General features: G+C 34.7%; 1 protein-coding gene across 7 annotated transcripts in view; it reads right to left on the reverse strand.

The window, feature by feature from the left end:
• The window catches only part of LOC138306007 (neogenin-like), a 165,758-nt gene that overhangs the window by 22,883 nt on the left and 115,919 nt on the right, over positions 1-26,956 (reverse strand). For all 7 annotated transcript variants that reach the window (XM_069246325.1, XM_069246326.1, XM_069246323.1 and 4 more), the window contains exons 2-7: positions 18,802-18,967; positions 7,339-7,493; positions 6,584-6,874; positions 6,210-6,375; positions 3,736-3,878; positions 3,059-3,343 (exon numbers count right to left, since the gene is read on the reverse strand). In XM_069246325.1, coding sequence (XP_069102426.1) covers positions 3,059-3,343; positions 3,736-3,878; positions 6,210-6,375; positions 6,584-6,874; positions 7,339-7,493; positions 18,802-18,967 — 1,206 coding nt within the window. The remainder of the gene's footprint in view (positions 1-3,058; positions 3,344-3,735; positions 3,879-6,209; positions 6,376-6,583; positions 6,875-7,338; positions 7,494-18,801; positions 18,968-26,956) is intronic.

Below are 26,956 nucleotides of genomic sequence, written 5' to 3' on the forward strand. Positions count from 1 at the left end.
TATCAAGTTAGTTGGTAAGCTACGGTGGGGAGATACAGCATTACAAAGAACGACTGCATGGGAATAGCCTAAGAGATGTAAATGACTGGCTTGTATTAACTGATGATATTTAGTTTATTCCATATAAAATGTAAGGATTTGTTAACTATTGCATTTTATCAAAACAATCATATAAGTCAGCATAGCCATAGTTTAAATGTACACAGAAAGTTATATGCTAAATATGATAGATTAAACTTCTTTATTTCATCTAATTTGTTTTTTGTGGTCTTCTTTTAAGTATTTGTTTTAATTATTTTAATCATAAAGGAAGATGAAACAATTTTTTGCAAAATTTTGTACTTGTTACAAATTTTTTTTAATAGAAATGTTTTGAATATGTCAATAAAATATTGTTTTTATTTTCTTTATTGATTATTTTTTTTTTCCAAGTGTTACAATGTTTAATGAATACATGCTAAATATAATAGATATGTTGGAATACACCATGCACAGTTAAATACACACAACACCGACAGCATACTACAAATAATATCAGGAACGGATATGCTAAGGTCACATTCAAGGATTATCTCCCTTTACCCATACGGACTAGCTACAGGATTTCAGGTAAACCCACCACAAATTCCTTCACATTAACAAATCGGCCACATGTAATAACAGGACGTCCCAACATGTGGCAGACACAGGATATTCATAGGGAATAAAGAGAACAAAAGTTGTATTAAGATAAAATCAAATCTTTACAATTAAAATGTGTGGCTAATAAAGAACTTTAATTGTCTATCTGCATAAGATTTAAATCATAATGAAAAAGCTTGTAAGCATAGATAACAGAAATTAAACATAACAAGCAAATAACTGAAAACTTCCATCGGTTGTACATGAGACATACAATGTTTGGTAATTTATAGAGAATTATTCATTGATCCTTTTTAATTGGTCATAAACAACCTTAATTTTGATTGGTCTGTTCATAACAAATCTTAAATTTGATTGGCCTGTTCATAACAAATCTTAATTTTGATTGCTCTGTTCATAAAAGATGTTAATTTTGATTGTTCTGTTCATAGAAAACCTTAACTTTGATTGGTCTGTTCATAACAAATCCTTATTTTAATTGGTCTGATCATAACAAATCCTTATCTTGATGGGTCTGTTCATAGATAACTTCAATTTTGATTGGTCTGTTCATAACAAATATTAATTTGGTTTGGTCTGCTGATGAAAAATCTGAATTTCAATTGGTCTCATTTTTCATTGGTCTGTTCATAAAAAAATATTGAATTTTTATTGGTCTGTTCATGAAAAATCTTATCAATTTGTGATTATTCTGTTCATAGAAAATCTTATTTACCTTTTCAACTTTTTTTACTTTGAATACAGTAATCTTGGTGATCAAAAAACCTTATTGCCAGAATTTCCAGACACTCGTAACCCTCCCAAATTTGTGCTAAGCAATTTAATCTTAATGTACATTTCAATCTCCATGTTAGTCAGGTGTTTGGGAAGAGTATATAAAAGGTTTATATAGGATTGTACAATTACAATCAACACAGCATCGCAACTGACATAGCTAGTAATGTATACATATTTAAATTAATTTCAATTTCCAAATCTGTACTCATTGAAGAAATGGATATGTGAGTATACAATGTACCTATATTTGATTTACTGTAGATAATTTTGGGAAAAAAAAGGCAAATAATAGCCTGCGAATTGTTCCTTTAACTACTTGCTAATGCAAAAAAAAAACATTTATAATTTTGATGAGAGTCACCAAAATTTGTTTTTGTAAAATATTATACTTCCTGAACATGTACAGATGAGTAAAAATTTATGAAATTTAATTTAGGTAAATTAATAAGGTTTTTTTTCTTCTTCATTTTAATGGATTTGAATTTTCATTTTTAAAGTAAGTTTAAAGTCATGTGCAAGAGTTTAAAAATTAACTCAAATAACTTTGTAAATATCAAAAGGTTCCTACCATTACCTAAAAGTCCTAATTCTATGATTACTCTTTATGCATGCCCAGAGTAGGTTTGTTACTGACAAAGGTGAATATGATATAGTAAGACACTTGTGTGTTTACCACTGCAAATATCCCACATATTCATGATCAAATCGTTTAGAGATATAAAGTAATGGGGAAAAAATTCAGTCCAGTAATAAATTGAGAAAACCCAATCCTTTTTGTACTTTTGTAATTATCTTTTTATTATTACATTTTTTTTTTCATTCATGGGAAAAATAGAGATGTCTGTAGGCCATAAATGTCCATCTTTACATAACATAAAACTGGGATGGAACTTCCAATAATATCATGTCCCTCTTTCAGAACAGGGGCATACAAATACATAACTGTTCAGAATAATAAGGATACTTCTAAAAAAACAGATTATGACTTTGTGATCATAAATATGAGGCAAATTAACAAATGGAATGTTTAGATTTTAGTTCCAGTGACGAGGAACATGGACACTGTTCCATTTACAAAGGGTTTCACCAGGTCATGCTGTACAAGGGAAGGTATGCATCATATAGGGGGATAACTGCAGAATTACTTTATCTCAATCAGTAACTATTCAAGAACAGTTTTTATGAAATATATTTCAAAGTTTAAATTAGAATGTTTTCTATAAAAAAAATTCATTATAGTTTTCTTGGCCTTCATGCAGTTCCACAAACTTCAAGGAACTCTGTGACTTTAAATTCCCCATAGGAAAGCATTACAGAAGTAACAGAAAAATAGTAAGTTAAGAAGTCTTCCTTCAAATCTGTAAAGTTTTCATTTGGAGAACTTTAAGTTGAGGAATTCCTTAAAGATAAGGACTGTTTGTGAAACTTGGCTTTGATATAGCTATTAACATCATGTTACTTAAAATATACCTTCATACTTTGCAAAAAAAAAAAAAAAAAAAAAAAATAAAACCAAAGTAATTCTGCATCTGTGTAAAAGTCACAAATCTCGATATGTAGGATTACACTGCTTCGTCTTCTCGTATTCATCTGCCCTACCCTGTAAATAAATAGCACATTAGCTGACAACAACACTTACTCTGATCAACTACTATTAACTGTGCACTGCGCTGGATACTGCCCAGTGAGTTTTCTCCGAAACATTGGTAGATTCCTTCATCTTTCTTCAGCAATCCCAGAATCCTCAGATGTTTGTTATCTACGATTTGGAAATAGTCTGATTCGTTGAGTTCCTTGACTAATTGTCCGTTTTTAAACCACCGTGTTTCTGGCATTGGTACTCCATATATATCACAGAGAAAGAGAGCGTCGGAGTTGACCTGAGCGATGTGGTTCACCGGCTGGTCTCGGAACATTGGTGGAACTGTAACAGCAGGGAAAATATTTCTATCAAAAATTCCCGGGCTTTGTATATAGATAATAGTTGTAGCTCATTTAAAATGTTGTGGAAGTAACTTCAAAATAAAAGTATTATTCAATCTTATATTGTGCAAGTCGCATACTAATGTAGTAAACATTTTGGTGCCTTCATAAAATCACTTCTTTGAGCATTAAGATTTATTTCAGAAAATGTTGTTTTTATGAAAAATCCTCCAATACAGTTTGGGACTCAGCAATGAGTTATTCCTATTAACACATACTTTATCACAAGTCAAAACTTCCTGGCTGACCATCAAAATTGTCACAGTAATCCCTCCTACCTTGAACAGTAAAGTTATACCCCCTACCTCAAACAGTAAGAGTTATCCCCCCTACCTTGTACAGTAAGAGTTGCATCGGCGTCCTCAGAGTCGATAGGATTCTCTGCTCGACATGTAAATGTACCGGAGTCTTCCTCCCGGACCTGATAGATCTGTAAACTCCCGGCGCCCACGACTGTTAGTCTACCCTGGGTCTGCCTGTAAAAAAAGGAATGCTTACATCATCACACAGTGAAAAACACGACTGTTAGTCAACCCTGGGTCTGCCTGTAAAACAGGAATGGCTACATCAAACACGACTGTTAGTCTACCCTAGGTCTGCCTGTAAAACAGGAATGCTTACATCATCACATAAACGCGATCTATAACTACATTGTAAATATAACTCCTGGAACTTCATCAGGAACTATTTCAGTCAATTCCATAAGAAGAGTTCAAATGTGTCAACATGGGTGTTTGAGGTAAATTATAACCTTTTTTAAATGTTGTAAATGATTGTAACCAATCAAAGTCAAATCATTTTCTCATATGGAAATTTAAATACCAGTGATTTTTTCCTCTTTCCATTTTAATTATTTGATTCAAATTCACGACAATTAGATATTGATTTATTGATTCATACCAAGAACATTTCTAGAAATAATTCCACGGTAGGCAATTATCTTAAATACTTCTTCCTCTATCATTCTCTCACTTGAATTGCCATCCAGAATCCCGTTGAAGTCATTTCTTCAGTTTAAGTTCTTCAGTTTTAGTTAAGTCATAGACAGCTTAATTTCTTTATTTTTTTTGTACAAACACAATTAAAATCCCGGCCGCAGGATCGTGAAACAATCTTAAGTCCAAAACTGTCTTAAGTTTTAACTTAGCCAATCAAATATGACGTTACAAACCGTTACCTCATGAATGAAGCCAATCAAATATGACCTTACAAACCGTTACGTCATGAATGATTGGCTAAGTCTAACCTTAAGCCTAAGAATCTTTCGTGATCCAGGAGCCTGGTCTTTCTTCTCTATACCAACAGACCATATTTTGATATTGTGTGTGACATAAACTGTCATTATTTGTTGTGTATGTAAATTTATTCCTACTTTAACTCATCCCTGAAAATTGGTAGTGAACTCTTCCAGTCTTTGAATTAGAAGAGTCCAAATGTGTGTTCAGGGGGTGAATAAGTTGAATCAGTGATTTGATATCCTCATTTGCTTGTGAACTTCTGATACATTTCCTAGGTTTTGCCATAGCTTTAAATCCATGTGACAACAGCAATATAAAATCTACATTTTAAAGAAAAAATGTCACAATATTCTTGTCAAAAAGTCATCTAATAAAACAAAAGTAAGTTATTGTACATGTACAGAGTTCCGGTAACACAACAGCTTCAGACAGTTCACACTGGTTGTCACACAAAATAACTCAAAACTGAAAATTATTTGAAGACTTATTTTCATACTTCTATCTAAAACTGTTACCATAACAACAATCTCTTTTTTTATATTGAGATTTTTACCATGACAGTTGACTACATTGATATTTGTGATTATTAGGAATTTCAAAGGTGGTTGTTTTGTCACGACAAGAGGGGTTTCTCTGGGCTTCCACTAACATCAAGGCTCATTAAACATTTCCATCAAGGCCAAAAGTGTGATTTATATGATACATGTTGGTTTTTCTGTGATTTAAACATATTTTATCACCACAATCAATTACAATAGTATCTTGTTTTATAATAGTTACAGAATATGTGAGTTATATATTTCTTGTACCATCATGTTATCATACTGCTTTAGCTACAAACATGTAACCATAGAAATATATCTATTCTTACATGGTGTATTCGTACTGAGATCAGCATGTCCATCACTGTCTGTGAAACATGAGGAGAAATGTTTTGAGTTATGACAACTCAATTATTCTGTGTACATGGATTACAAATGGTTTTACATCCATTTGTATATATACAGGGGACAGTAACACCAGTAAAAGCCTGATAGATGAACCACCTCCTCCTTCCCCTGGGATTTATCTGATTTCTGCTCACAAAGTTTTTATTACTCACAAATTTCACACCATGTATCACACAGGATCTATAACAAAATCTCCTATTTTTATGTTTTTATCATATTGATTCAAACCCCATTGTACAATATATGACACTAAAATATTCATTTTTTTAATCACATAGTTTTTTTCCACTGTCAACAGCTACATTAAATGTTTATAATTAATAAAAGAAAGAAGGTATGCTTGTTTGTTGCTTTAAATGGTAAGATATTTTTATGGAATTGTAATGAAATTGTTAGTAATTATATCAGGAGTTGTCTGCTCTTGATACTCATATTAAGGTCTATAATGACGTTATTCTTCAGCCAAGCTATCGTGGGTTATCTCCCCTTTGTACAGACATAACATCTTTGGTGACGCCATTCTTTCACCATGATACACTATACTTGTGTAAAATATATGGTGATGCCATTCTTTAGCCATTATTTTTGTAGGTTATCTCCCCTACCCCTATATACTTACGTAAAATCAATGGTGATGCCATTCTTCAGCCATGAAATTGTGGGTTGTCTGCCCTCTTTTGCCTGTCCGTTAGCCCCACAAAAGAGGATTACTGTTGTGCCGACCTCAGCCCACGTATTCTTTGGTCGCATAACAAATGATGGCTGTATCCCCTGTAGTATTTCATCTACAAACAATCACAATTCATTGAATTTCATAAGTTGAGAAAGCTCTGACCCAAAATGTACTGAAGTTTAATGTCTAAATATCAATATATTCTGACATCTATATTTTCCATTGGGGGTAGATATCAATTAATATGTTCATTTTATGTGTGAAACTCGCATAAACTATAATATGGAAATACAGAATTGTACAAGAAAGTAAGAACCTACCTATATCAGCGTTCTGTCGTAATCTTGCTGTCCGACTTGATCTTGATTTAACTTTATCTAAACTTTCTGCGACACAATGATACGATCCAAAGTCTCGAAATTCAACCGGATTTATTTCTAAAACACCATCCGTAAATATTCTTATATTATTTCTATCTTGTAGCGGGTTTCCGTCTTTATACCACGTAATATTAGGGGGCGGCGCCCCGTCTATTTCACACCGGAACATAGCCACATCCCGTAAATATAATGTCATATCATGAGGTTGGATGTCAAATGTTTTTGATAAATCTGGAAAATAAATAAAAAATAAAAATATGTAAAATACATATCTTAGAAAAATCTAGCATTAAAGTGTAGAATGGATTAGACTATGTGAAAATATATTTTGAATTTTTTAATCTACAAAAATGCAAATTTTTAATTATATATAGTAAATAAGACAAAGTTTATTCTTGCATGATCTTAACAATAGGATTGACTTGGAATATGTGGTTCTTTATTTCTTTCATATATAAATGAATATATATGAGTGACTACGTAATATGGAATTTATCAAATAAGAAATTCAATCATTTGATATCCAATGGGTATACCAAACTGATTTATTGAAGTTATAGTTATCATAACCAGACACATCCTATTTACCATTTCTAATAAGCACAAAACAAATGATTTGATGGTCATAATAAAAACAAGCAATTTATCACTCAATAAGGGGAGATAAATCTTGTCTAAAAAGGGAAACAACTCACGTGCGATATCTAAGTTTGCTTTGCGACTAATGATTTGACCAACGTTCTCCACAGATGCAACACATTGGTATACAGCCTTATCAGAGAGCCGTGGCGCTGTACGAGAATGCTGCACACTCGCGATTAATAGTGACCCATTGGCCATAATGGAATACCTGTCAACAAACAAACACATTGGTGGGTTAAAATGTGTACAAACATGGATGGGTTAAAATGTGTACAAAACATTGACAGGTCAAAATCTGTACAAATAAATGGCAGCTCAAAATCTGTACAAATAAATGGCAGCTCAAAATCTGTACCAATAAATGGCAAGTCGAAATCTGTACAAATAAATAGCAAGTCAAAATCTGTACAAAATATTGATGGGTCAAAATCTGTACAAAAATGCATCGGAGAATTTATCACCAAAATTGATTGTCTTCATCCTATTGGAGAATATGTCCATCATTTATTGCATTAAATTGAATCAAATTCTAATTCCATTTCAATACAAGGTACATTCTCAAGGATCACCTGATTTTTTTCTATCTTCCAAAAAAAAAAAATGAAAATGCAGACTTTTGTTAGACTGGTTTATAGATTTAGGCTAAACTACACAAGCCTGCAAACAAAAGGTTGCAGTGACTAATTCTTGTCTTGAAGGGCAACATGTGTCAATCATATTAGTAATATTTCCTCTGAGTTATAGAATGAGTAATATCTCATAGCATTCTTGACCCCTACTTAACTATGAATGGCACATTCTATTTCACTTTTTTATCTACAGATTGGACCATTCCATTCATCACTTCATGGAACTAAGCCTGTTGGTTGTTTAGGAAAAGACAACATGATAACTGGTATTTTAGTGTCACAGGTAAAAAAAGGACAGGTAATCACTAACGAGCAGTACAGGTACAGAATACAGGTACAGAGAACGGATGCTAACGAGCATGTATCATGTTAAGGAAGAAATCAGCCTCTGTTATTTTCCTTTCGAGATCTCGGAGATGAAACGTTACAAGTACATGTAAAGCACTGTCAGGCTTCCCATATCTATACCACAGAAAGATTTATTTACTAAAACCCTCCTGAACTTCAATAAAAGACAAAAATTTAGGTTAATGATATTTGTCATATATTGATTATATTTCCCAGTCTTTCATTCATATGGAAATGTGCTAAGAATATTCTGAGTAAAGTCTGTAATCTACCTATAACAATGCATATGTCAGATAGTTTGGAAAAAAAAAATCTACATCTGCTCATAACATTTTTGTCGTAGATAATGGTTCAATAATATCACAACAACTTTTTTTTCTAAAGAGATTTTTTTTGTCTTTTCTTGCCACACATGTGAAAACCAATTAGTCCTGAAGATGTATAAAAATGACTAAAACAGAGATAGAAAACATGACAATATGGGTATTTACTTGAATGCTAGAAACTTAGATGTCCCAACTGATTGATGACAAGAAACATATTACTCATCATAGGATCGATATAGTAGTGTCGAGGGCACGAGGGCATGGGACGAGGGCATGGGACGAGGGGACGAGGGCATGGGACGAGGGCATGGGACGAATCAAAGATTACCGGTATACAAACATATAGGATGATCGTTAGTAAAGAAACATTAAAGGAAAATACAAACTAATTTTAAGGTAAGTATTACTCCTTCATCCCTGAACATGCATTTGACTTCTTCTCATTAAAGTGCTGGAACAGTTAATTTCACATTTTCAGGGGTGAATGCATTATTTAGATTCTTCAAATTTTGGAGATAAAGTATATAATAAAAGAAAATTATCTCTTCGAAATTCTAAATTAATTCAGGGATTCTCTTTTTACTCTTTTTAGAATTATTTCACCATTGTATTAGTCAATCAAAAGCAATGTTGCAAACAACAGCGACAAAGACTAAATTGGTTTGATATGTATATTTAAGATATGCCTATATAAGATCTTTAGTGGAAAAGAAAGATTCTATAACACAATGATTTAATCATTTCCTTGGTATTGGTTTTTATGATTATTTTAAATGTGATTAACTAAAATATTAAAAATCTAACTAAATAAAAAGGTAGCATTACTGTAAGTTCATAATTACAAAAAACATATTTCAATAATTTCTATTTGTTTATTTCAAATTAGTGCAAGTTTTGTTTTGCTAATTCTTATAAATGTGAAACTTTGAGTCTTGAATAACCTACTAGTTCATCCATTAAAAGCATCATGTTTATAATCATAAAGCTTTTATATGTGTACCTTTAGTGAAACAGATTATGGCTGTCGCCATGGTCCTACACATTACCAAACGGCTTTAAAACTGAATCATATTACAACCTTAATCAAGCATGCTCTTCATGACTAAGCTTCCTCAATGATTTGTTAGCTTGAGTTGAGTTAAATTAAACAACATGTATTTCGTTTTCAATCATCATCTGGTAACTTTCAAATTTCTTAAAGTTTCCCGAAGTTTTTATACTCTATTGTACGATCTGAGTGTGTATATTGACAAAAAACTGATGTTCAGAATTAATGCCAAATTTCTTTTAAAATTTGAATTTCACTTCCTAATAAAGCCTTGAATGTCTCAAAGAAAATCATCGCTGGTCACTATCCATGTTATTCAATACTTCCATATAAGGTAAAACAGATTAACCGCTGTGCATATTGACAAAGGGAGACAAATAAACCTGATTGAGTCATTAGAGGCCCAAATGGGGAATAAAAAATATTACAAAAAAATCCCTACATATATATATATATCATTTGGAATCAATTACATATCATTTCATTTTTTTTTATTAATTCAACAAGATATCATACTTTAGTATCCAAATGGTGTCTGCATAATCTAAAGCAAAAGTATAGTGAAGAATTTTCTGCGAAAATAACACAGCTGAATGATATGAAACCTAGAAATGTACTCAAGAAAATAACTCAAACTTCTATTAAAAGTGTTACTTCAATTTGACCAGCAATTAAGATGGCTATCTTGAATATTTTGACATATAAAGAAAATTATCAGTTTCTTGTCAATGGCCATTATCCCATTATCGACCCTCAATTTCCAGACGTTTGTCCTTGATGGAAGTCCCCCCTACCCAGACAATCGTCTCTAACCAATGCTACAGGAAGAAGTTAAATCTCTAATTAGGACAGGATTTTGTTCTCAAGGCCACAAGTAGGTTGACCAGCTGCCCAGTGACCATCATGTGATGACCATTCAGACTCCCTGGAGGACACACTGGACAGCTGTGTCTGAGGAAATCACCTATTTGTCCTGAAGAGCTGAACATTGTCTGGTCCAGATTCTTATGCATTACATCATAAGTTATGGAAGAGATTTCCAGTCCAAATTAATTTTCTTTGGAATTTTCTGTACTCATTGAAATTCTCCTTTAAATCCAAGGTTTACCATCTTGTATCCTGTTAACACCCAGATAATCTGAAGGTCCTAGTAATGACAAAGTAACTGTTATTCAGAGGAGTTATCTCCCTTCTGTGTGTCATCTGTGGCAAATCCCATTAACCTTACACTAATTACTGCAATGGATTAAGTTCAAAAAGGTCAAGTGTTCTTTAGATAGGTTATCTCCCTTCCCTCTATTTTTTGTCATAATGCCAAAGAACGGCTTTAGGATTTACTTGGATTTGCTAATTAAAGTGTGTCTGCAACACATCTATGAATATAAAATCAGAAAGTTTATGAGTTATACTATACCTCCCGCTTCATTTGATAGTGAGGGCATAATAGTATAAGTGAGGATTTAAAAGAAAATAAGCAACAATCAGTGTAAATGGAATTATGTTGGTCCTGAAATATCGTTTTAATCTGTGTTGATATAATGCAGATGTCCACATAAATTCAACATTTTACACACAGCAACAAATCTCCTAACAACCTCATCATTCATAATTACCATATAACCTCAATTTCCCATTTTAAAAAGTGTACCGCATCAATAAAGTTTATGGCTATTTCTAGTGTTTTAATTCCTAACTGTCTTACACAAAGTGAAGCTGATCAGATTACATAACTTTAAATCTCCTTCATAATGTGATCATTCTTCATAAAATACTCACAAATTGTAAATTATGTTTTTTGAAATCTAGAAAGAAGAGTTTGTCAGAAGAGGATATAGTGCAGGGTACTCTACACCATAAAAATGTCATAACCTGTAACTAGGACAGCTGGAAATGTCAAACCCTTAGAGAAACACTGGTACTATTGCACAGGAAACCATATATCATTATGAGAGCATACTTAGGGGATTAAGATATGGTCCCATGCCATTATCTGGCGATATAAGACAGATTTAGGCCTGTAAATGCTGTAATTTGTCTAACTTCCTACTCAAGGGTTGCCAATATACAGGCCTATTTTCTACTGTGTTTATCTGTTGCCTGATTGCTCATGATATCAAGGGTATTCAAAAACACAGCATAGTGTAGCAAGAAGTACAAGTCCTATGGACCTCTTTACCTTGCTTTTTCTTCCTGCAGCTCAATACACAAAGTTGTGCTTTAAAATGATATTATTAAGATCAATCAGAAACCAAATTTCAAACGTTTTATCAATAGATGATATTTATTAAATCATACTAGGTAGGCTTTCAATACTGAGTTTAAGTGATCCTGCTCTTAAGGGATTGATTTCGTTTAAAACCATGTTTCTGTCTAACAAATGTCAAGGGAGATAACTTTTAAGCATCAAGGGAGATAATTTTACAGCTTCAATGAAATATCAGTCTTTAAGTATTAATGATAGATAGTGATAACTTTTTGGTACCAAGGGAGGTAACTATATAGATAAATTGAAAGAATCAAGGAAGATACCTCTTAGGTATCATGTATTTATACATATATGTAATGTAACTCTGTAAGTCTAACAGGATTACAATAAATATCCACTTGTGTTTTGTTACTTTCACTAATTATAGTTAAAAAGACTGTACAAGCTCCCAACCAGTGGGGATGACCAGTAGGAGTGACCAGTGGGAATGACCATTGGGAGTCACGGTACATAACCACTTGAGTGACCCAGAATTAGTAAAGACTGACAAGTCCAGGTGGGAGTGACCAGTGGTGTGACCAGTGCGGAGTGACCAGTGGGAGTGACCAGTGTGACCAGTGTGACCAGTGGGAGTGACCAGTGGGAGTGACCAGTGGGTGATGGGTGTGACCAGTGGAGTGACCAGTGGGAGTGACAGGAGTGACCATGGGAGTGACCAGTAGGAGTGACCATGGAGTGACCAGTGGAGGTGGGAGTGACCAGTAGGAGTGACCAGTGGAGTGACCAGTAGGAGTGACCAGTGGAGTGACCATGGGAGTGACCAGTAGGAGTGACCAGTAGGAGTGACAAGTAGGAGTGACCAGTAGGAGTGACCAGTAGGAGTGACCAGTAGGAGTGACAAGTAGGAGTGACAAGTAGGAGTGACAAGTAGGAGTGACCAGTAGGAGTGACAAGTAGGAGTGACAAGTAGGAGTGACCAGTAGGAGTGACAAGTAGGAGTGGCCAGTGGGAGTGACCAGTGGGAGTGACCACTGCTTCTGGTGAAGGTGCCTTTATACTTGGATTAATGAGTTAAAGAGAGTACAAGCTCCCAACCAGTGGGAGTGACCTGCCATGCCTCTCCATCAGGTCCATAATCTACCAATTGTGCCACTATGATGGACTTTGTTGATTTACATATTTTGCCCATTTCGACCAATTTTCCTTCAATCAAATACAAGATTAGAAAAGCTTTGCTCTATAGGAGAAAAGGAGGGGGTGTATTCTGATTGAGACTTCAGAACAGTAGGAAAGCAGGAAATGTACATGTTTTTTTACAGAGTGATATTTATCCTGATCATACGTCTTTGATGCTGAATGCTCTGAGTCAGTGACACATCTTATTCTGAAGTAGTGAGGTTAGTTTTACAATACCAGTCTCTCCAGGCACCATCTAGCCTCTCACATCTTTATCTTTGAAAACATAACTAATGATGCAGACCTCTAAATCTTACAATCCTGTTTCCCACTGCCTGCCACCAAATAATCAGTCCATTAAGAATTACTTACAGTCCCCTGTGATCACTGGGGTGTATACAGAATTTTACAGTCCCCTGTGATCACTTGGGTGTATACAGAATTATACAGTCCCTTGTGATCAAATTCCTTTAATATACTAAATTATCCTTCCTCCCTTTCTTCTATCAAAATCACAATTGTTTTCGCCCAATAAGAACATACATACATAGGCAAAGACTTACTTTTATTTTGAAATCTATCACAATTTTATCTGCATAAAGTTTCAGTTGCAATGACTCCAACACAGTGGATTGAAGCATACCAATATATTATTCCACTGAATAGATACAGCTGATGTACAAAATCTCCCTAATTATTCAGTATAGGTTAGTTTTTTGAGATAGATAAATTGTCTTGTCAGAATATAACAGTTCTTCCTCCCCTTAACTATAACATATCGACAGCGACTGACAACATTCAAATGAATATTTCAAAAACTCTATGAACTTGATAGATTGAGCGGTGCCTAAAACTAACAGAGATTATCTCTTTTATCTCCAAAGTAATATGTTTATGAATATTTAATCGGTACGTTTCCCCCTGAGTTTTAATACAGAATGAATTATCTGTATTTGGCTTTACCACAGCAGTCTCTAGTGACAAAAACAAATGTAAATAATTCACACAAACACAGCAGTCTCTAGTGACAAAAACAAATGTAAATAATTCACACAAACATTTTTATATCCTTACAGGTTCTCTATAAACTTCTGATTTATACTCACCATTTGATTTGTTGTAATCAATGACAGATGAAATATCGCTATCACATACCAACTAGGTCAAATCAATCCTGTTGTTAGCATTACTCAATGTAATATTGCATTCTCTTCCATGTCCTTCGTGAGAAGTTGGAAATATGCACCAATAGCATTTCCAGCCTGATACAAATGCATGTGAAAGTCACTGTTTAAGGTTGAACTCATTCACCCCTACAGAAACATGTGAACTCGTCTAATTCAAAGCCTGGAAGGGTTCATTATGAATTTTCAGGGATGAGATAAAGCCAGTATAATAGATAATCTATTAGACCTGTTAATAATGTATTTTTTCGGTGACTTATTTTAACGTTTTCACATCTAACACATTTCTCGCAGCAATTTAATTTCGCAACTTAGACTCATATTGTTCTAGTGGGGACAGTTTTCATAGAAATAGATTCTTTTTATGGTTTCAAATTGTCAACAAAATACGCAAAATTAAATAGCATTCAGAAGTAAGCTGGTCTACAGTAGTTTGTTTAATTAGAACCAGAAGTGTCTGTAACGACATCAGGCCTCGATTTATCGAAACAAACTTAAGTCAAAAACTGACTGAAGTAAAAAAAAATTAACATAAGTTATATAAGAGGAAAAACTTTGTTTAGACTTTTGTTTCGAGAAATCGGAGCCAGAACGAACGAACAGGAACAGTATGGATATGGGACAGCGATGGGTGATGTAACTCTATAGCTACTCCCTTATATGGTCCCTGATAATTAAACACTAATTTCAGAATGTAATGTTGCTTTTGAAATTGAATTTCATGCCTAAAATTTTGGTTGAAATTCAAACTGCTGCTGTATAATGCTGTAATGGCTGACCAGTCTGGGTTACAGAGAGGACCTGATTAATGTTATATGGTAAACAAAGCCCTGAAAGGGCCGGCTGTATTGTGGGCACAGCATCAGATCCCCTGTCCCCTGTTTTAATTACAGGGCAGTTAATTAACATGTCAGTCTCCCAGGGTCTGGGTATTAATTTTAACTTGTAAACAAACACCACAATGAATGCTCCCTGCCTAGTAATTATATACAAATGTCCTGCACAACTCGCTATGCAGCTTAATGTTTCCAAAAATACATTTTTTATCCAAGATTTTCTTTCTCCATTTGTCAATAATGCCAAAGTTTAAGTACACACATCACTGCCTTCTAGTGTTATATGGTACTAAAACAGCTTTACCAGACCACAAGAAAATCCTTCCATTGACTTTCAACTGTTTTACAGGTTAAGCTGACCATGCTTTAAGCTTTATCCCCACCCTGAGAATCCTGCTGCCACTTTAAGTCTAACACATGCACATCCTCTCCAATTTCTGTTCTGTTATCTGATCCACAACTTCTCCTCCTCAACAAATCACTCTAATACCATCAATATGTTTTCTACACAACCCACCTGCAATATATCATTGTCATTTTTGAAACTATTGGTGAACTGTCAAGCATGCATATGACTCGGATCAATATCTCTTCCCTAACTTTAAGCTTGTTAAATGGGAAGCTGTCGAACGTTTTTGAAACCATAGTTTTTGTGCATTAACGAATTTGCACTGATGATTTCTACATTTTCATGAAATAGAATTGTTCCTGATCCATGATAAAATCCTTCTGTCATCCATGTTGTGGAGAGGGAATAAAATATTGTGATCTTAGATAACAGTCTCATTTATCTGTAAGGTACCCCTACTAACTCAACGTCACAATAGGTTTTGTTTTGCTGTCTAACCATCAAATTATGGTTTAATTTATGACTTCCTGAGACCTTTATATGGAGTTACATAATTCAAAACCCTTTAATATTCCAGATGGTTTAATCATTATTTTATTGCACCACAAATGCCACATCATAACTCATATCAATTTTCAGAAAATATGAAAACATTTTATATCCCAGCTCCCCCTATGCTTCCTCCCCAACATACTTTCCCTAATTATTTCCCCTCCCCCATACTTTTTGTCCCTAACCCTACCTTTCCTCTTATTATTCCTACCTAATTACTTGTCCCCACCCTCCCATTCCTTCTCCCAATGTCTTGTTCCTACCCTAACCATACTCCTGCCCAATATGTTGTCCCTACCCCATCCCCTTGTCCAACCTCTTGTCCTCAACCTTCCCCTCTTTCCTAATTCTCTCACCAACTTCTTGACCTTACCCCATCCCCTCCCCCAATTTCTTGACCTTACCCAATACCCTCCCCAACTTCTTGACCTTACCCCATCCCCTCCCCCAATTTCTTGACCTTACCCAATCCCCTCCCCCAACTTCTTGACCTTGCCCCATACCCTTCCCCAACTTCTTGTCACCACTCCATCCCCCTATTTCGCTTCCACAACTTCTTGTCACTAGCCCCCCATCCCCCCCTCCCCTCCTGACATTAATTCCACCAACAATAACTAACCATTCAATAAACCAATAACTTCTCCTCCACCCCTAGGGAGCCAACAGTACAAAGACAGACCCTCAACAAACCATCAAATCAAATGGAATCAAACTTTATTACAGGGCCTGAATGTTTGGCTGGAGGCTACCAAGGGGTACATCATCTGTCTGATGTTCTAGAATAATTTCTCCATTACAATAAGCTATCGCTGTTACTGATATCACTTATGTGTTAGGTCTTCTGTACCTCATTATAAAACTATCTCACATTCTTGTCACAAAAACAGTTTTCTAGAATTTATCTTGATAGCGTCTGAACTTAATTTGTTTCATTTTATTAAGTTATATACCTGATTTGCCGCTGACACCATTAGCCCCAAGGTATGAGATATGCTGGTGGCCATAGTGTTCTCAGAATCTTTATCATATTAGTTAGGAAGCTCCAGTAGTTTGTCCCATCAAATTCTCAAAAATTGGTCCTGATGGTATCGTTACAGACAACTTAGGACCGTTAATGTACTATTCACGGTGTCCATACTCAGGGCCCAATAGCGCAAATTTATCTTAAAATGCAAGTTTTCAATCATTTATTTAGCACTGCATACACACATAAACTCTAAATTCAACGGATTAAGTACTATTATATTTATAGCAAGCTCCTGTGATCTTCAATACCATAACTAGGAAATGAGAACCTGCTGTTCATAGCCAGGGCCTAGCATTTTATTAATAAATAAATGTATTGCAAGCTAAGTTATATAATTTTTAAAAGAGAAAAAAAATATGGATATCTTTTCATCCAAGTGCAAATTGTTTACATTTACAACAAAATCTAATAGCAGTTAACTCCAAAACATAAAGCAGTGAGCTTATTAAATCAGATCTTTGTTGCTAAATCACTTTCCTTTTTTACAAAAGATTTAGAACATGTGATGTCTTTTTGATAGCTGCAGGTTTCTTAGAGTACTTTTTTATCTGGACTGCCTTGTTCTCCTAATCTTCTTCTAATCATCTTTAGCTACAATTATGTTGCCTAGATTTCCCTGATCGGCTTCTAAAAGAATTTACATAATTAGGAATTATTCTCATTCGTGCAATATAAATAACATCACTACAAAAAATAGCGGACGAAAATAATCCTTAAAATCTCAAATTTCCAATAAAACATTTCACAATAACTTTTTTCCACAATTGCTTTTGATTGGACAGTAACTTAATTTTCACAGTTGTATCTCTCTTCTATGTAGCTGGAGGAACTAATCAAATGGTCTCCCCAAAACAAATAATTAAGTTTAATACGATGGCAATGACTTTTATTAACTGGGTACCACATGTTCTTATTAAGGGAGAAGCGGTCTTGTCCCCAGGAGTCAAATCTATATTCTCATTGGAAGACATGATTTTATTTATTGTCGTAACAAATCAATAAAACTGAGAGTATTGAATTAAACAGAATAGGGAATCTGGCTATAAACAACCAGTAAACAATAGCACACATGTTAGCTGTCCAGCTGAGGAGATTTCACAGGGGAGGGGGGGAATCAGGGGATCAGTGAGAGGGGATGAGGATTATATAGAAAGGAAAAATGAGGGACGTGAGTGAAAGGGGCTAAGAGGGAGCAAGAGGGGCATGGGAATCTACAGAAATCTGAGGGAGCAAGAGGGGCATGGGAATCTACAGAAATCTGAGGGAGCAAGAGGGGCAGGGGAATCTACAGAAATCTGAGGGAGCAAGAGGGGCAGGGGAATCTACAGAAATCTGAGGGAGCAAGAGGGGCAGGGGAATCTACAGAAATCTGAGGGAGCAAGAGGGGCAGGGGAATCTACAGAAATCTGAGGGAGCAAGAGGGGCTGGGGAATCTACAGAAATCTGAGGGAGCAAGAGGGGCAGGGGAATCTACAGAAATCTGAGGGAGCAAGAGGGGCAGGGGAATCTACAGAAATCTGAGGGAGCAAGAGGGGCAGGGGAATCTACAGAAATCTGAGGGAGCAAGAGGGGCTGGGGAATCTACAGAAATCTGAGGGAGCAAGAGGGGCCAAGAATCACATGTTTTCTGTCCAGACTCTCTCTTTTTTAAGCTAAATAAAATATGATTTCTTGAAATGAACCACTACCATTTCTCCAGACCTTACAATCACAACTTTGTTTCATGTATCAACTTTATATCTTATGTATGATGTATATATAGGAACACAACTTTGTTTCATGTATCAACTTTATATCTTATGTATGATGTATATATAGGAACTTTGACCACTCACCTGCCGCTGTCCAGGCTGATTGGTTCTCCGTTTTTCAACCACCGGACGGCCGGCGTCGTGGTGCTGCACTGAACCCCACAGTTAAACATGGCCGGCTCCCCTCTGTTGACGATGATGTCACTCGGCTCCGTTGTGAAACGGACATCGCTGAATATGGACAAGTCACCTGAAAGTCAACAAAACTATTAGTATATTTCATTTCAGTTACTGTTCAATACAGGCAATTTTTTATGCTGATAATTATATTAATGACGATGAGGTGAAAATGTCTAACATTTGCTTGACCTATTTTCAAGGGTTTGAAATTGCAGCTGTTTGTTGCAATAGAGTATAGCAAAACCCTAAAATCAATGTTACCATAGAATAATAATTAATATTTACTGTTCTTCATTCCATACAAACTATAAAACTTCATTGATCTTTATTTTATTACAACTGATGACACGGGGGTTTATAACCTATAGATAGACTAGGACCAATTTAAGCTCTAAATTAATTAGCTTGTTACCATATATGGCAATACCATGATGATAAAGTAGATTTCAACATCTTACAGGTTCTAATTTACGAAACTCACAAAATAACTGAAGATTTCTAATGGCATAATTTAGTTTTTAATGTAACAACTGTAAACAACTATTTTCCTCTATTAGAAATGTCAACAATGAAATTCTCAATTGCATTTTGTGAAGAAAAGGAAAACACAATTCTATGACAATTTGAACAAATATCTCAGGGAGTCCTGGCTCCAGAGTGTCGGAACAGTAGAAGGCTGTCTCAGCATTACAGTGACTTCCCTGGCCGACTTTACCTAGTAATTAGCACTGTTCTATAGACCAGCTGTACCTAGTAGTCGACTAAGCTATACCATCCTATAGCAGATATCCCTGATGACAATGGAAGTTCTATTTAAAGGAAACACAATGGTAACACATAATTATATTTCTAAGGGTTCTGATGACAGGAAAACTAAGTTTGAATATGGAGCTCTTCATTAAAGGATCAGCACTGAGACTATGGCTACTCAAACATATACAGTCAAATTAAACCTGCTATAGAGGACAGCTCTAGATAAAGGATACCTGTCTATAAAGGACAACTTTATATAAAGGACACCGTCTTTAAGGGACATAGACTCATGACTTAATAATTGACCTCTGTGTAAAGGACAGTTTTGCTGTGTCCCATTGGTGTCAGGTTTGACTAATTTCTTAATTTAAAACAATGTGTATCTCGAAGTAACAAAATTTTGAGAGAAATCTGATTGATGTAAGCAATATTAGCTTATATAATTTATTTCTGTGAAGATGAATGATTTGTGAACATTAATATTGATCTTATACAGATTAAAAAAATATGTGTAATTCATTTGTTTAAACAAATGATGAAATCATTTAAGTAAGTAAAAGGATATTTTGTAGCCTTTTTTATACCAGAGAGAGTAATTAATTTCCCAATCCTACAACCTGTCAATAATTTGGCATGTAGCCTAATATTTCAGCTTGTACCCCAATATTTTACTGCTATTGTACTTCCATCTTTGTCCTGCGGTTAGTCACAACAAACTCAATAATCGATTTAATCGGTTGGTCAGATAAAACATTTTTTTTTAAATTGGGAGTAATTATGCAAATTGGTAAGTGCTTTTTAATACATGTATTGATTGTTTTTATGGATGAGTGGACAGAAAACCCGTGTACCAACTAAAATCAGACTCGTCATCAGTCTTTTGATGTCCATCTTTTGTTTTGTAAACAATGCCGGAGACACAAAATCAAATTATTATTACTTTTTTATTTATACAAGATCACAAAGACCTGGTGTCCTTAAGGGTAAAAACGTCAATTATAACCTGATGCACCTATTTTTAAAATGGAACTGCCCAGATCAGAGAGGAGACTAATCTATAGAGATCATATGGGTGACAGGGTGACAGAAATATCCAATCGTCATGACAATGTAGTGTTTAGGACAGATGTATAGGAGCCACTCAGAACGATGAAACTGTCAAACACACACACCAGTAACAATCGGTATTGTAAAAAGCTTGTCTTTATACCAATAGGGATTCTGTATTATTCTTGACAATCATTTTTGAGTGTCTTCTATTGAATCTTAGAACGTTCGATTATGGAGATTAGAACTAAACTTAGTCCAACTAAAAGCATAAGTGTCTAAGTAAAAGGAAACCAGAGTACATAGAGAAAACCCATGTGATAGCGCAGGTGACCTCTGACCATTTCACGTTTGTACTGTGGATCAAACCCTGACCGATTAGGTGAAAGGCATATGGCTCAATCATTACATCAACCGATCACCCTATATGTTACCTAGCCTGGGGCAGACAATTGATCAGTTTTTGTAATTATCTCCCCTTGCCAATAATCTCCCTTGTTATTAATTCCTTTTCATATTCCTTTATAAGGAGTAGAAATCTGTGCTGAAAACAAACCCAACATGTAACATTAACCAATATATCACGCTATAGTTAATTAGTTACGACAGTTGAATTATACGGCCTCCATTGTCTCAATTATCATTCTACATTCATCATACAGTCCATTTATACAAATATTTGTTCGTATTTAGTCGCTGTATTCTGCCTAATCTCGCCCAATTATGTCACCAAACAATAGATTTCTATCAGTGTTAGATCATTGTGTGTGAGTGTAACCCACTTCTATAGTCCACAGCTGATACCCAGGTATTGATCTTCATGCTAACACATCACACAGCCTGCTTTTTATAACCCAAGTCAAATTATTTTACATTCATCATTTAGTGTGATCAAATACCAGCCATTTAAAAGCGTATAAAATAGTAAAGCACCAAGTAAAATCCAGTTTATTCAAATGGCTTTTCTCACTCAGATCCTGAACAATGAAAGCAGCCATCTATCATCTTGTCATGTTAAACGTGTTTGTCTGTATAAGTGTTTAAGAAGTGCAGTAAAACTATTTCAAGTCCCAGTACCAGAAAATCTTACACTATTTTTACGAATGTCAATGAAAGAGAACAGCAAATCATTTAATAGAACTATTAATATTGGTAAGCAATTTCATTTACAAGGAATGAAATCTAATTTAAACCCAAATCTATGCATTTATAAGCAGTAATTACAAAGAATTACAAGATTACTTCTTATGGGGGTGTGGTGTATGTCAGTCTGGCACAAGGTTGAGGGGGAAAAATCATAAATGTCACCGATTGAATCAATATAACTGTAAATGATGTGTCAAAATCAGCTCCATACACATACAAAGAACACTCAGAGATACAATTTACTCTGCTGAATCCCCATACGCGAATCACATACAATAGATAATTACTGTCTGAATCCCACATACAAAAGTATACTGTCTAAGATGTCTTGTTGTAGACACTGCTAAAGAACACTCAGAGATACAATTTACTCTGCTGAATCCCACATACAAAAGTATACTGTCTATAGATGTCATGTTGTAGACACTGCTAAAGGACACTCAGAGATACAATTTACTCTGCTGAATCCTACATACAAAAGTATACTGTCTATAGATGTCTTGTTGTAGACATTGCTAAAGAACACTCAGAGATACAATTTACTCTGCTGAATCCTACATACAAAAGTATACTGTCTATAGATGTCTTGTTGTAGACACTGCTAAAGAACACTCAGAGATACAATTTACTCTGCTGAATCCTACATACAAAAGTATACTGTCTATAGATGTCTTGTTGTAGACATTGCTAAAGGACACTCAGAGATACAATTTACTCTGCTGAATCCCACATACAAAAGTATACTGTCTATAGATGTCTTGTTGTAGACACTGCTAAAGGACACTCAGAGATACAATTTACTCTGCTGAATCCCACATACAAAAGTATACTGTCTATAGATGTCTTGTTGTAGACACTGCTAAAGGACACTCAGAGATACAATTTACTCTGCTGAATCCCACATACAAAAGTATACTGTCTATAAATGTCTTGTTGTAGACACTGCTAAAGAACACTCAGAGATACAATTTACTCTGCTGAATCCCACATACAAAAGTATACTGTGTCTATAGAATGTCTTGATGTGTCAAAATCAGCTCCAGACACTGCTAAAGAACACTCAGAGATACAATTTACTCTGCTGAATCCCACATACAAAAGTATACTGTCTATAGATGTCATGTTGTAGACACTGCTAAAGAACACTCAGAGATACAATTTACTCTGCTGAATCCCACATACAAAAGTATACTGTCTATAGATGTCTTGTTGTAGACACTGCTAAAGAACACTCAGAGATACAATTTACTCTGCTGAATCCCACATACAAAAGTATACTGTCTATAGATGTCTTGTTGTAGACACTGCTAAAGAACACTCAGAGATACAATTTACTCTGCTGAATCCCACATACAAAAGTATACTGTCTATAGATGTCTTGTTGTAGACACTGCTAAAGAACACTCAGAGATACAATTTACTCTGCTGAATCCCACATACAAAAGTATACTGTCTATAGATGTCTTGTTGTAGACATTGCTAAAGAACACTCAGAGATACAATTTACTCTGCTGAATCCCACATACAAAAGTATACTGTCTATAGATGTCATGTTGTAGACATTGCTAAAGAACACTCAGAGATACAATTTACTCTGCTGAATCCCACATACAAAAGTATACTGTCTATAGATGTCTTGTTGTAGACATTGCTAAAGGACACTCAGAGATACAATTTACTCTGCTGAATCCCACATACAAAAGTATACTGTCTATAGATGTCTGTTGTAGACATTGCTAAAGACACTAAATACACTCTGCTGAATCCCATACAAAGTAATGTATAACTGTTGTACATGCTAAGACACTCAGAGATACAATTTACTCTGCTGAATCCCACATACAAAAGTATACTGTCTATAGATATCTTGTTGTAGACATTGCTAAAGAACACTCAGAGATACAATTTACTCTGCTGAATCCCACATACAAAGATATATACTGTCTATAAATGTCTTGTTGTAGACACTGCTAAAGAACACTCAGAGATACAATTTACTCTGCTGAATCCTACATACAAAAGTATACTGTCTATAGATGTCTTGTTGTAGACACTCTGCTAAAGAACACTCAGAGATACAATTTACTCTGCTGAATCCCATACAAAAGTATACTGTCTATAGATGTCTTGTTGTAGACACTGCTAAAGGACACTCAGAGATACAATTTACTCTGCTGAATCCCACATACAAAAGTATACTGTCTATAGATATCTTGTTGTAACATGCTAAAGACACTCGAGATACAATTTACTCTGCTGAATCCTACATACAAAAGTATACTGTCTATAGATATCTTGTTGTAGACACTGCTAAAGAACACTTAGAGATACAATTTACTCTGCTGAATCCCACATACAAAAGTATACTGTCTATAGATGTCTTGTTGTAGACACTGCTAACCTGTCATTGGTTTTACACACCTTACAACACCTACCAAATTCAACCCAGTATGTGGGCATAAGAATTAATAAAACTATAAAAACTGTATAGATTTGCAATAATTTCGTCTTATTAAGCATTTTTTTCAAATTTTAATATATATTTTTTTAAACAAACAGGGTGCTGATTGGGTTAAAAACAGTAAGTGCACTCCTTATTTGTTTCATTTTAAAAGTGTCCTGGGTACTTATTAGGATGAATACAGTATATTACCATATCAACAATGGATCCTCAAACACTATAAGTTGACTTTCTATAAGGAATGACTCCCTTACCCTACCCTGACGTCTGCTAGTCTTTATCACCCTGTACATTAAAGTCAGTATATCATAAACAGAATGACTGGTTGCTTGAGTAAAATAAATCTAAATATCAAGTTTCACCATCTTATCCAAAAACAATTTAACAAGAAAAGCTGAAGTTATTTTATTCCTGTCACAAAACAATGTTCTTCTCCTATTAATTCAAGCACTTAGTTAACCCAGACAGTGTTTAATCTTGGTCTATGGCATGCTTTACCTCCCAGGTTGGGCAAGTAATGAAAATGCCTGTTTTTAAACATAATATGTTGGCTTATTTATTTTCAAATTACTGACAGATTAAAATGGATCCCTGCAGGGAACCAGCAATTAATTCCACACCTGTCTTACACCTGATAACAGTATACTCCGTAGGTCGAAGGTCAGATGTCAAAAGTCCCTATTTTTGTTGTATATCCTATGTGGGTGTCTCTGTTAATGTATTTTAACCAGGTAATTGGTTTGTAAGTAATTATCCCCACACAGTGATGGCAGTGTTTTCTGAACCTGTCACATGAATTAAATACATCGTACAAACGAAAATATAATACTGTTTATCTTTTAAACACTAAAGGCGCTGACAACTTAAACATATATTTTTTATATAAAAGACTTCAATTTTGAAAATTATCAAAGTTCAAGATTAACACCACATCAATTCTGCATTGAAATATTTTTTTCACACTTGTATTTTTGTTTTTTACATGCAGCACTGTCAATTTCGAAAGTGATCTTATTAAGCAGGTGGTCTTTATACAGAGGTGGCCGCTTAAGCAGGTTTCACCGTAATGCTCAGAAACATAGTTACCAGTATTACAATATTGCATATTTTAAAGATTGCAAAACATTTAAAAATTTTCATACTTGGATGAAATGAATACTATTCCTATGTATTATTTTGTTATTTTACAAAAACGTGACATATCAATCAGTACCTACCCACAAGGGCAGATAACTCTGCAATCTGCAAATACTGAATACACAGCTGTCCAATCATACTATTCTATTTTTAAACAGGTTTTTCTATAAAAAACATGACAAAACAGACATTGAACCCATTCACCTGAGGACACACTCTAAACTCTTCCATTCAAATGCTGGAATACTTAATTATGGTTTTTTAGGGATGAATACTGTTTAACAAACCATTTAAATATCAAAATCTGTGATCAATGCTAGTAATATTTTATTTTTGTAACAATTTATGCTTTTCCCAAAATGTCTTGGATGCTCTTAGAAAACAAATGTTAAACTTAACAAAAAGATAATAAAAATGAGTTACATAAACCAAATCTTAAAAAAAGTAAAACCCTGAAAATCTCTGCAGGACACCTCGTACTGATATCGTGAAGAAAACAGGAATTGTGACGAAAGTAAAACCCCTGTTTTGTTAATCATTCTCCAGATTCGTGTGGGCACCAACAAACCTCCTCCGCGGTTTGTAATTCTAATGTAACCTTTCACTCAGAACTCCTCAAATTTTGACAAGCTGAGATAAAGATTTTTTAGCGGAGACATGACATGCCTGTAATGATGAGCTGTTGGTGATATTACAGAGTGTAAAGTACACAGAACCCTGATAACATGTATAGACCTTGGGTTCCAGGGGCTGATACTCCTGATACAGGAGGAATTCTGGTATAGATGATTGGTGTAGCAGATACAGTATTCTCCCTTGTAAACAACCTTGTTAAAGTATTCTCCCTTGTAAACAACCTTCTTAAAGTATTCTCCCTTCTAAACAACCTTCTTAAAGTATTCTCCCTTGTAAACAACCTTCTTAAAGTATTCTCCCTTGTAAACAACCTTGTTAAAGTATTCTCCCTTGTAAACAACCTTGTTAAAGCATTCTCCCTTGTAAACAACCTTGTTAAAGTATTCTCCCTTGTAAACAACCTTGTTAAAGTATTCTCCCTTGTAAACAACCTTGTTAAAGTATTCTCCCTTGTAAACAACCTTGTTAAAGTATTCTCCCTTGTAAACAACCTTGTTAAAGTATTCTCCCTTGTAAACAACCTTGTTAAAGTATTCTCCCTTGTAAACAACCTTCTTAAAGTATTCTCCCTTGTAAACAACCTTGTTAAAGTATTCTCCCTTGTAAACAACCTTCTTAAAGTATTCTCCCTTGTAAACAACCTTGTTAAAGTATTCTCCCTTCTAAACAACCTTCTTAAAGTATTCTCCCTTGTAAACAACCTTGTATTCTCCCTTGTAAACAACCTTGTTAAAGTATTCTCCCTTCTAAACAACCTTCTTAAAGTATTCTCCCTTGTAAACAACCTTGCTAGAGTATTCTCCCTTGTAAACAAGAGTATTCTCCCTTGTAAACAACCTTGCTAGAGTATTCCCCCTTGTAAACAAGGGTATTCTCCCT

This window comes from Argopecten irradians, chromosome 13 (genome assembly GCF_041381155.1).
Source record: "Argopecten irradians isolate NY chromosome 13, Ai_NY, whole genome shotgun sequence".
Lineage (NCBI taxonomy): Eukaryota > Metazoa > Mollusca > Bivalvia > Pectinida > Pectinidae > Argopecten > Argopecten irradians.